The sequence below is a fragment of the Erithacus rubecula genome, assembly GCF_903797595.1.
Source record: "Erithacus rubecula genome assembly, contig: SUPER_Z_unloc_2, whole genome shotgun sequence".
Lineage (NCBI taxonomy): Eukaryota > Metazoa > Chordata > Aves > Passeriformes > Muscicapidae > Erithacus > Erithacus rubecula.
In genome coordinates this window covers 819,147-832,652 of record NW_027635860.1, presented here as the reverse complement: position 1 = coordinate 832,652, position 13,506 = coordinate 819,147, and the positions used below count along the sequence as shown (strand labels likewise).

General features: G+C 42.6%; 1 protein-coding gene across 5 annotated transcripts in view; it reads left to right on the top strand.

The window, feature by feature from the left end:
- The window catches only part of LOC306814831 (pro-neuregulin-1, membrane-bound isoform), an 82,017-nt gene extending 77,993 nt beyond the window's left edge, over nucleotides 1–4,024 (top strand). For all 5 annotated transcript variants that reach the window (XM_079331291.1, XM_079331294.1, XM_079331295.1 and 2 more), the window contains one exon: nucleotides 2,396–4,024. In XM_079331291.1, coding sequence (XP_079187417.1) covers nucleotides 2,396–3,047 — 652 coding nt within the window. In that variant the 3' untranslated portion in view covers nucleotides 3,048–4,024. The remainder of the gene's footprint in view (nucleotides 1–2,395) is intronic.
- The last annotated feature ends 9,482 nt before the right edge of the window (nucleotides 4,025–13,506 follow it).

The window sequence follows — 13,506 nt, the reverse complement described above, 5'->3', positions numbered from 1 at the left end:
ATCAATTATTGTGTCTCTTGAAGGTTGTACTCTAGGTCAAAAGCAGCAACATTTCTGTGATAATTCATCAGACATTGACAGCCTAGCCTGTGCCTGAAGCAATCACAGATTTGGAACGGGGGAGATGATAGTTCCCTGGGCATTAATTGCAGGCCTCATCTATTTTTAGCAAGCAGGAAATACATAGCCAATTGTTCCTGAGATGGCTTGTGTGTCTATAAGGGGGAAAGTGAGAGTTATTTGGAACTAAAAATCACTGAGAAACATAAAGGAATGTAGGAGCTGACAAATTACTTCCTGAAGCCATCAAATGTTGCTCTAGTGAATTAGTAAACCGAGGCTATACTCCCTCAATTTTCAAATTAAATTGAACAGACATTACAAAGGATCCTCTGGCACTACCCCTTACATTTTCAGGATCCCATGCCACCTGTGTACACAAGCAGTTTTATCTTGGATGTCCTTAGCACTCTTACAGCAGAGAAGATCAAAAAACACCATCTCTGCACAAAAGGCTGGACTACATGATGAAGTTGGCAGCATACAACTAGTCACTGTGTGCTGGATGGCCATGCGTGCCCTCTGATCCCCTTTCACTGAGCCAGCACAGTTGGCCATGAAGCTAGATAAATCAATCACCTTTTAACCTTCCTTTCAGGATGGGCTCGAGCTGCACTCAGCTCCTGAGCCTCAGATTGCAGACAGCAGCTAGTTAGCACTGCCCTGTTAGGGTGTGGGGGGATAGACCAGAAATGTGTGAATGCACAAGACTCCAGTATGAGTAACTTGACACTGTTGGAAGCCTGCACAGTACACTGAACACATTTAACCAACTCAACGCATTAACAGAACCAGTTGAGCTAAAATCCAGTATGTCATTAAGACATATATCCAACAGTGTACCAGCTGGTAGAAAGTAAAAAGGCTTCAGTTTTTCAGACAGTGCCTATTAAAAATGTGAAAGGGATGAAAAGCTCACTCATGGAAGGAGAAAAAATTACTTAATTCATCCAATGCACAGATCTATTCATTGCCCTTTGTTCAACCAATTTGATTAATTCCCATGCATAACTCCAAGTTTGTTTTTTTTCCCCTACTCTTGCTACTCAGTTCATGTAAATCAATGCAATCAATGCACCTCTATGGAAATCAAATTATGCTACTGCACATCTGTCCAGAAAATGTCCCATTTTCTCCTTTCTCCCACAACTCCATTTTTGTCAAGTGTAATATGCACAACTGAGTCACAGACTTTATAAGATAGCTGGATTTTGGTAATTTCAGGCTCAGATAAATAAGCCACTAATGAAAAACTAAATAACTACATCAATCTTAGACATATAGCTTTTCTTAATGGGCCTGTGATAGAGCTTAGAACAATTTTAACTTTAAACACGGACAAAATTCGGGCAGGTGAATTTAGGATAAGAATAAAAATAAAGCCAGACGATGCAAAGTGTCGTGCTGGGCACTGTACTTTTGATCAAGTGGTTTTAGGCAGATCCTCACCTGGCATGAATCCACATGACCTCATGTCTACTGGTTAAAACTAGTTGAGAGCTTCACATTTTTTGGGAAAAACCCTGTAATGGCACCTGAGCTTAATTTTCAGAAATCACTTCTGGCGACTACCCTTCCCACAGGAACAGGGACAAATTTTGCAGAGAAAACATGGGCACTGGGCCAGACAATCCTGTCTTTTAGCATTTGTTCCCAGAGGAGGACAAACAATACTCTATGCTTCTTTGCAGATAAATCTATCAGCCAGGGTAGACCTATCTGCAAAGGGTAACTAGCACCCAAAGAGTGGAGCAGCACAAAGCTCCTGGGACAGTGCTACAAATGCTTCTCTGATTAACTTTGGTGATTAAAATTAGCAGAATCTGGTTCTAGATTTCATCCAAACATTATTTTCCTCCCTAGCTTGAGACAATTTGGTTGCCAGAAGAGGGTGAAGCCCCAAGAGGACCGTCCTTTCTTTCCCCCTGTCTGTTTGCATGTACCCCAGATTCTGGTCAAATCCTTCCAGAAGTGTAGCAGCTGTTTTCCTTTTGAGAAAATACTTGCAAATGCATTTTGTTTCTGGCAGCCTGTCTGTCTCTGAATCCCATTCCTGGACTCATTCCAGAAAGTTATTCTGGCAAAAAATTTACAGCATCTCCATGGCTGGGATCTGGGAGTTTCACTGCACTCCTCCTGCTTTCAAATGTTTTTGCCCAGAGTCCCAGAAGTCAGCAGTTTATAAGATTAATAGGAACAGGAAAGGTTCCTTAGTAGTCCTGTGTGAGGATGCTGGGGACCTTAAGGGATCCCTGCCATTTCTCTCAAGAGCTGCTGTGTTCACAGGTCACCACTGCTCCTGTGCTCGCAACGTTTCCCCATCTCTTTTCCTCAGGTATGTCTCAGCTATGACCACACCAGCTCGCATGTCACCCGTTGATTTTCACACTCCAACTTCTCCCAAGTCCCGCCCCTCCACAATGTCACCACCGGCTTCCAGCTTGACCGTCTCCATCCCTTCAGTGGCGGTGAGTCCCTTCATAGAAGAGGAGCGACCACTGCTCCTGGTGACTCCGCTGCACCTGCATGAGAAGTATGACCACCACCTTCAGCAATTCAACTCCTTTCACCACAATGCCACCCACGAGAGCAACAGCCTGCCACCAAGTCCTCTGCGGATCGTGGAGGACGAGGAGTACGAGACCACGCAGGAGTACGAACCAGCACAGGAGCCTCCAAAGAAACTCACCAACAGCCGGAGGGTCAAAAGAACAAAGCCCAACGGCCACATTTCCAGCAGGGTGGAAGTGGACTCTGACACAAGCTCTGAGAGCAGCAGCTCCGAGACCGAAACCGAAGATGAAAGAATAGGCGAGGATACACCATTCCTGAGCATACCGAACCCCGGGGCAGCCGGTCTGGAGCCCGCCACCGCCTTCCGCCTGGCTGAAACCAGGACTAACCCGGCAAGCCGCTTCAACACGCCTGAAGAGTTACAAGCAAGGTTGTCCAGTGTGATAGCTAACCAAGACCCTATTGCTGTATAAAACATAAAACACATAGATTCACATGTAAAACTTTATTTTATATAATGAAGTATTCCACCTTTAAATTAAACAATTTATTTTATTTTAGCAATTCCGCTGATAGAAAACAGGAGGGGAAAAAAAACTTTTATAAATTAAATATACGTATGTACAAATGTGTTATGTGCCATATGTAGCAATTTTTTACAGTATTTCAAAAATGGGGAAAGATATCAATGGTGCCTTTATGTTATGTTAAGTTGAGAGCAAGTTTTGTACAGTTACAATGATGACTGTCCCATAGTATTTTGCAAAACTTTTAGCCCTCAGTTGTCCTAGCTTTTTTGTGCACTGCATTATAATGACTGGATGTATGATTTGCAAGAATTGCAGAAGTCCCTCTGATCGCTTGCTGTAGAGTCTCCAAATCAGAAAGCCCTGTAATGGCACTCCTACCCTACTCCACCAGAAAAACACATATATATACACACACAGAGTCAGAAAGAAAAAAAAAAAAAAGAAAAAAAAAAACTTAAAAAAGATAAAAAAGTAAAAAAAAAATTCTTATATGAAAACTTTTATTTGCTTTCCGTATATGAGATGAGTTTTGTCTGCTCTCTGCCAGCCAAAAGGTTTGCTTCTTTGAGCACTGGGATAATAGTAGATCCAACAGCATGCTACTATTAATTACAGCAGGATAACAAAAAGCATACAAACAAAAAAAAAAGCCAACCTGCATTAAATAACATTACTTATAGAAAGAAAGTTATACTGTGATTTTAAACCAAATATATTATTAATCAGAGGTCAGCTTGTAATCACTAGGAGCTGCCATTTCATTATTTTCCAGATATTAATTGTTCTAGTTATCCCTTAGGAAATGGGTTTAAATTAGCTGAGGCTTTGAACCCAATACACTATTTAAGCAGAAAAAAAAGAGAAAAAAAAAAGAAAAAAAAAAAAGAAGAAAAAAAAAAAAAAAAAGAAGAAAAAAAGAAGAATAAGAAAAAAAGAAAACATTTATATTAGTTTATGTTAATGGGGCAAATATAATAGATATCTGTAATCAAGCAAGGAAGAGATCTAGCTGGAAAACAAATGCCACTAATAAAAGTGCAATCAGTTTTCACCTCTATTTCTTAATGTTGGTTTCTAATACATGACTTATTCTTTTGTTTCCCCTCAATTTTTCTTCCTCTTTTTCTCTTCCTCAGAAACAACCCTGACGAGCTTCTAGCAATACCTTGTTAGAGTTGCTGTTGGAACAAGGCTTACTCTTGGACACAGAAAGGCCTTTCAGGGAAGAACTTGATTTGCTGAATGGTTAAAAAGTATAGGCACGCAGGAAGGACAAAGCAGATGAATGGAGTTTATTTCCACTCACCTTTATCGACTCCATTACTTGGGTTGAGAGAGGCAAGGCTGATGCAGTTCCCATTCATGAAGGCAAGCACATCATCTGGGTTACAGCCCTGGTAACACGTGCGACTATTTGATATCAGTGTATAGCCAGTGACAGTCTTGAAGTCATTGAGTAGTAATGAACAAGGATGCTGTCAGTTCTGGAGCAGATGCATCCATCTAAACAGAAGCAAATGGCCTCTTTTGCACTGAATTCCTATCAGTTTAGTCAGGGTCACTCTGCCTCTTCTATACTTTTGATATTTTGTTGTGTGTTCAGTTGGCACAGCATTGACTCAGGACTGATGTGGAAAACAAATGTTTTTCCTAGACTCTGGGGATTCTGAAAATGAGAACATATGTTTTACAGGTATTACTGAGCTCTAAATAAGAGCCCTGTCAAGAGAAAAATAATTTCAGCCAAACTACACTCATCCTTTGGGCCACATTCTGGTCCTAGTTAAATGAAGAGAAATACATCAAGGAAAATTTGTGAGATGCAAACCTGAGAAACAAAAATCCCAGCTCAGTAAATTGCTCAAGCATATGCTTATGCTAATCCAAGCAAAAATTACTATCAGCATGTGGGAGGCTCTCAATGACACATCCAGCACATGCAAGAAGTTAAGCATGTGCCTGAGAGTTTTGCTGAACAAGTTGTCCTATTGATTTGAGACATGAAAGCAAAGTAAGGATGACAAAATTCAGTGAGTTCCTCACTGTATAAATAACTTTATCACATTAGTAAGAACACACATGAGTCTACCTGAACACCAGATTCAGCAGAAAAAGAACAAAAAAACCCTTAGTATAGGAAACAAAGTTGTCCACTAGGATGTTTGTGGTAGAACCAACAGGCTAGGAAACTAGCACAGCTTTGAGCTTTCCCTAGCTGGCATGTACTTGAACACACTTTGCCTTTGAAGACTGAAACAAAAGCTCTCTACAAATTCTAGACATCATACTCTCATTTTCATCCCTTTAGTCATGCCTATTTATTTGCAATCCCATGCAGCAGAATATCCACCTCTCCAGTAACTCTGCAGCTCAATAGTACAGGGGGCCAGGTGGGCTTTCCTAATGAAGGCCACAAGTTTCCAAAAGATTTGCACTGTTGAGTTTCTGTGGGCACTTGAATATCTGTCCTTTCAGGAAGGCCACTGCAAAGACCTTGCAGGACAGATGAGACAGAAAAGAGATGGCAGAGAAACAAATTTGCCCCAAAATTACCCATCTTAGTGGCAGAATAGAGATTATAACACAGGTCTTTTGTCAACTCCTTCAGTATACATCAACCACAAGGTCAGCTCTCGTTGAAGTATCTATAATAGCCCAGGCAGTTTAATCACAATGGAAAGGGAACATGCCTTGATGTTGAGTAGATTATTTGACTACTAACACTGTTATTGTGGAGGGACAGTACAAAATGAAGGAGCAATTCCATATTTGGGAGCTGTATATGTGAGATTTATTTGGTATAGGTCTAGGGAAGAATGTCACACCTCTTCTGTTGCAGTGCCTCAAAGTCAAATTGCTGTGCAGTTCCTGCTCTTCCTCCCCCTCAGAACATACACAGTGTGTTATAGGGCAAGCATGAAATTAGGCTGGAGACTTCACATGGACCTAAGAACAAGAAAATAAAATTGGGGATATGGCTGCCTAAGCCCTTAGATCTTCGTGAAGAACCCAGCCTTACAGCACAATTCATGCAGCAGTGAATTCAGGAATTGCCCTGGCTTGGCACACACAGAAGCGGGAGGAAGACACAGACCCTCACCTCTCAATTTGTGTTTATCACACTGTGAGGGTGATTTACATCAGTCAGGTCCACACCCAGAAGTTAGTGAGTCTACCTGGCCACAGGTGCTGCTGGCAGGCTGCAGCCAGTTCCTGCTGGCCAAGGGGCTGGAGGCTGCAGCAGCACGGAGCAGAGCCAGCAAGTGCCTATGGAAAAGGCCAGCTCCCCTCCTGGGGATATTTGCTTCATTACCCAGACCTTTGAGCTAGGCAGTCCCAACACCCCTGAGCCATCACCGTGTGATGCTTGCCAGTTCTTTGGCTGAAAGTCATGGCAAGAAGAAACATACTTTGAAGAGGGGGAGAAATATTCCAGTGGTGGCAGAGTTGTTAAGATTGTCCTGGTTTATTTCCATGTCATTTAGTTTGAGCCATGAGTTTTTCCTGTGTATGTTTTTATATGCAGGAATTAGTCCAAGATAAAAGGCATCTTTCAAGAGTGTATAGCTAGACTGTATTGTGCATAACCTGGTACAGCCTGCCTATTTAAGGGGTGTAAATCATTACAGCTCCATAGAGGTTCTCATGTAACAGACAAAAGCCTACTCCCTCCTTTTGGCCCAGTTATTCCCTTCCTCACTTGAGCCACCCAACACACCCAGGTTTAAGAGATAATCACTGCCTTTATCAGGGAAACAGGAAAGCTCCTTCTTTCCAGTACTCCAAAACAACAATGCTGCATCTCCCTGCTTCTCTCACACACATTACAAGCAGTTTCCTGAGCATCCAGGAAAGCAAACTGGTGTCTCCTCAAAGGACACACCTCTCAGCCTGTTGAGCACTTCTTGGCCCTGCAGTGTGGCTACTTACCATCACCTGGGTCTTACTTCTAGTAAGAAACAAAAAAGCACCTATGAAATGCTGCAGAGAAGGGCAGACAAAGAACATGGCCAATTATCATCATTTGTAATTCTCTATTCTATTGTAAATACGTCTTGTACATATGTGGATGTTTTCATTATTTACTGTCTTTATGGATATTGTGTTAAATGAAATGCTCTTAGTTTATTGTGTAACACTGTAAATAACATAACATCCTTTATTATTTATGCATAGGCATCTAACACGCAGAGAAAGTTATCCTCATATTATTTTAAGATATATGTCAGAAAGATGTTGCATTTTTCCTTTTGCTTTGAAAAAATTGTAATATATCCTCTTTTTCCCCTCTTTTCCTTTAAAAAAATGAATGCTAATTTATTGTTCAGGAGAGAAAGGGGATGTAACTGAAAGGCAAACTGTTCAAAGAACATGCTATGGAAGACACAAGCTACTGATAAACTAAAGAATTTATTACCCCAAATACAGCAATAAGTAATTGTTGATTTATTAAGGTTTTGTTATTCATTTTCAGTAAAAGAGGTGCTGGATTAAATTGTTTATGTGTGGTCCTGGCCCAGCTGCTCAGCAGACTGTGTCAGGTCACTAGCTACCATCTTTCTGTATCCAAACATTGTTGTAAAGGTCTTGTTCTATTGTTGTGGACCACTGTTCCTTGAGATTTCTGACTCATCCCTGTGGGGTCTCTGGCAGACACTCTTGCTCCTACATACGTTTTTAGTTTCTTAAATTAGAATTATTAGCTCTACCCTGACCATTACTACTTAAGATGGATGGGGTTTGGGGAGGGGGAGGAGTTGGGGGGGGCAGAAATGACACAGTCATGGGACTGTGGGAGGCTGCTCTACAAAAATGTCACCTCACTGTTCAGCAACAGTCAATAAAGCAAAGCATATACTAGGAACTCTTAGATGGCACCACCATGCTACTATATAAATTCATGATTTGTGCAGGTTGTAAATACAATGAGTCTTGGTCTTCTTGTCTCAGGATAGAAATAGTATAATGGGGAAGGGTTTGAAGGGAAACCCAGGTGAATAAATACCTAGAGCTGGTGAGGTCTGGCGAGCACTGGGTAGGCTGAAGATCATTATTCTGAAGGAAAGGACAGCAGAGAGAAGATACTAAAGGTCTGTTGAAACATACTTATCTGGTAGAAGGTAAAAAAGGACTGGATGTTCAGTACCTCTTCCAATAAAAGAAATGGAATTATCAATCAAAACTAGTAGGCACTGTATTCCCAGAAAGATGTAGCTCTTCATGTACAGCGTAGGGAACTTGGAGAATTACTTGCTGCAAGACACTGTGGATTTTAAAAGATTTCATGGTGGGAGCCAGATCTTAGGCATTAATCCACTGAGGATTACTAAATCCATGAAAACCACATCAGATGTGGGAAATAACTGAACTGAAAACATGTAGAGGTTGTATAAATTAGAAATACTGTATGTACTAGTGCTGCTCTTACCCTTCTCCAGCTATCTGTCACACTTGGAGAGAAGGAGGGCAGATATCCAATCTGGCTGTGCTTACATGATATAAGTATGTAAATTTCTATTACTGAGCATTAAACAAGTGGAGGAAAGCTAGGCATGAGCAGAGGAGAGAAGAATGCAGTAAAGACGTTTTGGATGTGCTTCACATCCATTTTTTCCCAGGACTAGTGCTCCCAGGCCTACCTATTGTGCAGAATGAGATGCCAAACTGAAAATGGATGGAGAAAGGGAAGGATAAAAGAACAGAGGGATGAAGGAATGGAGGGATGGAGGAAGGGAGGGAGGGAGGGAGGGAGGGAGGGAGGGAGGGAGGGAGGGAGGGAAGGAGGGAAGGAGGGAAGGAGGGAAGGAGGGAAGGAGGGAAGGAGGGAAGGAGGGAAGGAGGGAGGAATAGAGGGAGGGAGGGAGGAATAGAGGGAGGGAGGGAGGAATAGAGGGAGGGAGGGAGGGATGGAGAGATGGATGGAGGGAGGGACAGAGGGAATGACTGGCAAAAGTTTTCTGTCACCCACCCTCTTGCCTGGTTCTCAACACGGAAGTAAAGATCTGGTGGTCCAGTTGGATCTCAGTTTCCCTCTGACAACTTCCCTGTCTATTTCATGTGGAGGGATGCTGTGGATAGGAGGCTGGATACTTATGCTATCAGCCTCACCTGAATGTCTAAGCTGTATCATCAGACAGCCAGCCCAAGCTGGCACAGTGCTACAATGGAGGAAAGGATGGCCCTTCCATTGCTGGCTGTGGAAATGGGCTGCTTTGAGAAGACAGACCCCCCCCTCAGGCATCCCCCCTGTCCTGTCATGCAAGTCAGTGGAGGGAGATGATTTCCAAAGTGGTTAAGTGCAATAAGAATCACTCAGAGTCAACAGGACTAAGGACCTCATGACACATTTGATGCAGACAAGAGGGCTTTAGGGGACACATCCCTGTGTGTCCCAAATGTCTGTCCTGGCAAAAGTTGTTTGTCAGTCCATGCTGTCTTTATCCTATTGGCTTTCTCTGCCAAACTTCTGCCTCTGCACTTCTCCACAAGGTCTGGAAGCAGATGGCGTCAGGGAACACTACAGGAAAATCAAGCAAGCCCCTCTCCTTTCTGCAGCCCACAGCTGGGTATGCTCTTAGCATGCCAACTCCACCCAGTTATGAGCACATGATCTGGAGAATGCATTCCCCAAGTTAATTCTCTCTGTCTCAGTTACAACTGATGGGAAGAAAACTATCTCAAATGCCTTGAGATGTTGCAGTTAGTCAGTGATGATTAATCTGGGTAGCAGAAGAAAAGCAACATGGATTGCACATAGGTTATGAGCCTGGTAATTTCTCTTTAGTGACAACAGGCCTTTGACAATGGCACTTCCAGGGCTAAATCTCATTTTGCCATTAAAAAAACAAAAAACAAAAGGAGCCCTAGGAATTTCTGATTCCAGCATGCCTTTTCTACCTGATGCTATGGCTTTTTGCTGGAGTCATTTCAGAGTAGCTCTCGTTAGAAAAGTTCTACTGATTGCAAAATTATTTCACATGTCTCCAGACTAAGGCTGACAGGAGAAATGTCATAAATCACTGATATGCTTCTGATGCCCCCATTTCTACACATGAAGACAAGAAGTAAAGGACAGTTCCACATGTTCCAGCAAGGAAGAGGTGGAACAAGATCAGGCCTATGCACATCTAGAAAGGTTGCCATGTCATTGGGGTTGGGCACAATATGGTGACTCCAGAGGGTATTTAGAGTGCTGCACTTTCTAAGCATTGCAGGGACTGTCAAAACCTGAGACAAAGCCTTCAGCATGAATGGAATTAACTTCCTTGAAAGCAAGACCTTACTCTCTAAGGTTTGAACTCCAGAGGGAAGCCAAGCACCAACTTTAGCTGGAAACTGGATTTCTAACGCAAATGGCAGCTGCTAAGTTTCCACTTAGGTTTTCCCCCTGTGGGGATAGCAGGAGTTCCCTGCACTGGATGTAATGCTTTAGGAACTAGAGAGGAACCCTGGCAGCAGTGCACAGAGAACACCTGAAATAAGGCCAGTTCATTTGATGACAGCAGCAGAGGATGTGTCAAGGGAGTCTTTGCAAGGTTATATGCACATCAGTTGGTAGGGAGTACAGTGATTGTTAACAACTGATTAAGTCATTACTCTGGTAATGGCCAATTTGGAGCCATGCTTCAGAAGCCAGATATTGTGTGGGAGGTATTTTAACTTACCCTGCACATTACTGCATCAGTTGGGTTATGCATTCTCTATGTGTACACACACACATAGAGTCTCTCAATTTTCTGTAATGATTTCCTGATGTTCAGTGCATGCTCGGTGACAGGAAAGGAAAAAAATGTCATAACAAGGCCACTCAGCAGCTGCAAAACTGTCTGCATACAAGAGAAAACATTTTTTCACCTCAGACAGGAAAAAAATTGAGGCTGGTATTTCTGTACAGCTGTGAAGATAAGGAAGGGGAATACCTCTTTCTTCCCTTGTTGGACAGGTTGGATCACAGACTGTAGAGGAGCTTTCCCAGGGCCACAGCTGAGAAGGAACTGGCAAGGTGAAAGACTAAGGGGGCTCCAGCAAGGCTAAAGGGTGGCCATGTGCCTCTCATTTTGTTGAAATAACCCTAGAACAATGGATTCAATCCCAAGCAGAAAAAAAAAAAAAAAAATCACTAAACATTCCCAAATGGTGGGTCTTGGGCCTTCTACATGTGGCAAAGAGAGACAATTTCCATAAGACCAATTATTGTCCTATGTTCTGGTTCTCAGGATGTTCTCATCTTTTGCTCTTCTTCCTCACCCTAAAGGCCCCAGAAGTGAGGGTGAGGTGAGTCAGATCCTCCACAGAAATGGACAGTAATCTGCTCAATGTGTATGAGAAGACCTGTGTCTACACCAGCATTCCTAGAAAAAGCAAAGGGAACTACTAGTGCTGTGAAAGCAGTAACCCAAAAATAAAGGCCAGTTAGGAATTAAAGGCCACTTAGATGAATGCCACAGTATAAATCCAGGAACCTGAAATTCAGCATGCTGTTATAAAATCATCCCCTAATCAAAGCTCCAGAAAACAAAATAATGCCATCCTAGTGATACATGAACCATTTTAATAATTAAAAGTGCCCTGTAATTCAGTCCATCTTATCATATCCAACTAAAACATGCAGAATTTATCTGATGGCTAATGATTATGAAACAAAGTTGAAAATAATAAAATAAGAACTGGCAGACTACAGCTATCTTATGTCTGTTTTATAATCAACCTCTCAGTTGTCATGGCACTAAATCACACATTCTGGGTCATATCAATGGAATAGCAGAAAGGAACTCTTATGCAGTAACCCTATTACTTTCATTTCCAAATTCCAGCTTCCTTTCAAATAGAGCTTACATGGTCTGTTACAAACTGATTACTGAGGTAACAGATTTGAAGTTCAGGTAACATAAAGTCCAGGATTATTATCACAGCGATTCTTCACACAGCTCTTTATTTTGCTGCCCAATACTGTCCAGAGCTCATGCAGTTATTTCTATGCCTCTCATAATTAGTTAAAATTGCCATTTTAGGGCTTCAGGTGTGGTATTTTTAGTAAACTTCACTTTCTGTCCTACAACTTCATTTGACTGAGAAGAGCTGTACTGGCTCAGCAGCAGAACAGCTCTCAGCTTGATCCCGAGGTGATTGCAAAAGGTCTTCAGCTGCAGGAAGCTTTCATGCTTTCTGCTCCTTCTTTGTCATTTCACCAGGATCATGTCATCAATGTCAGCATATATTTCCAGGCTGCTCTCAGAAAAGATTTTTGGTTCAGGATCTAAAAGAGCTGATTTTGTCTGCTTCCTACCTCATTTCCATGTCCATGCACCACTAAAATAGTTTGCATTTTAAAAAATTAAAAGAGCTTGGCGTCGGGAGGAGGGGAAGAAGAACAAAGCTTTTGCTATGAGGTTCTATCTCAGAAGTAAAAGATAAACAGCTTTGCCAAAGAGTCCACATTGTCACATACCCTGAGCAAGATACTCTTCATCTCAAACCGAGGAGATGGGAAGTGGACCATACTGCCTGGTGAAACTGATGATGCTGAATTTCAGAGCAGAGGCTTGAGCCCCCTTCCAGTCTGTCACCCAGAGACCAGGGAGTTCCAAAAGAATTTCAGAGCATTGCTCTGAACTGGCAGCTGAGTGTGTTGTAGTGCGTCAAGCCCTTGGCATGTGTGGAGGTTCCAAAGGTCAGCCACTCTTGGCTGCAACTCGCTTTCAGGGGTGTTAAGTGCTCCCACACTGGCAGGGAAGCCCCTTGGCTTTAAGACACCTAGCCAGAGCTTTCGCCCTGAAGCAAGCTGAGACACTCAGGATATCAGCAGTGCTCCTTCCAGCCCAGGGCAGGAAACAAATGCGCAGCTTGACTTTCTGTGCATTGGCCTGAAACCAGACACTGTGTCAATACTCTGCTATGACAGCTATGGTAGTGAGAATTACTTCAGAACAGAGGCATCCAGTGACTTAGAAGCTGAACAATCTCTTGCACCAAAGAGCAAATGTTTTCCCTGATTTCTTGGAGGGGTGGTGGGTGGGAGCTGAGATGATGAAATGCAATGGAAACCTGCGGCCTCACAGGCTGGGTTAGCATCCTTCAAAGCCTGAGGGCACAAAAAGCACTCCCCAGCAGATGGTCTCACCCCTACCAACATGGAACCTCATCCTCCTACATCTGAGCGCTGACATGAGTGTCCAGCGACTGCAGTTTTGTAACCAACTGTCCCATTCACCTATAGATAAACATTGTACCTATTTAGCAAGAACTTGTTACCTAATGTTACCTGTTGCCCATACTAGATGCTTATTTTGCCTAAAGCACATAATTGCATTCATCCAGCTGTTCACTCTCACAGAGGACTCCTTAGTAACTCCAAAGGTCTGATCTCTCTGAGAATATCCTACATTTTGCAAGCTGGTATCCT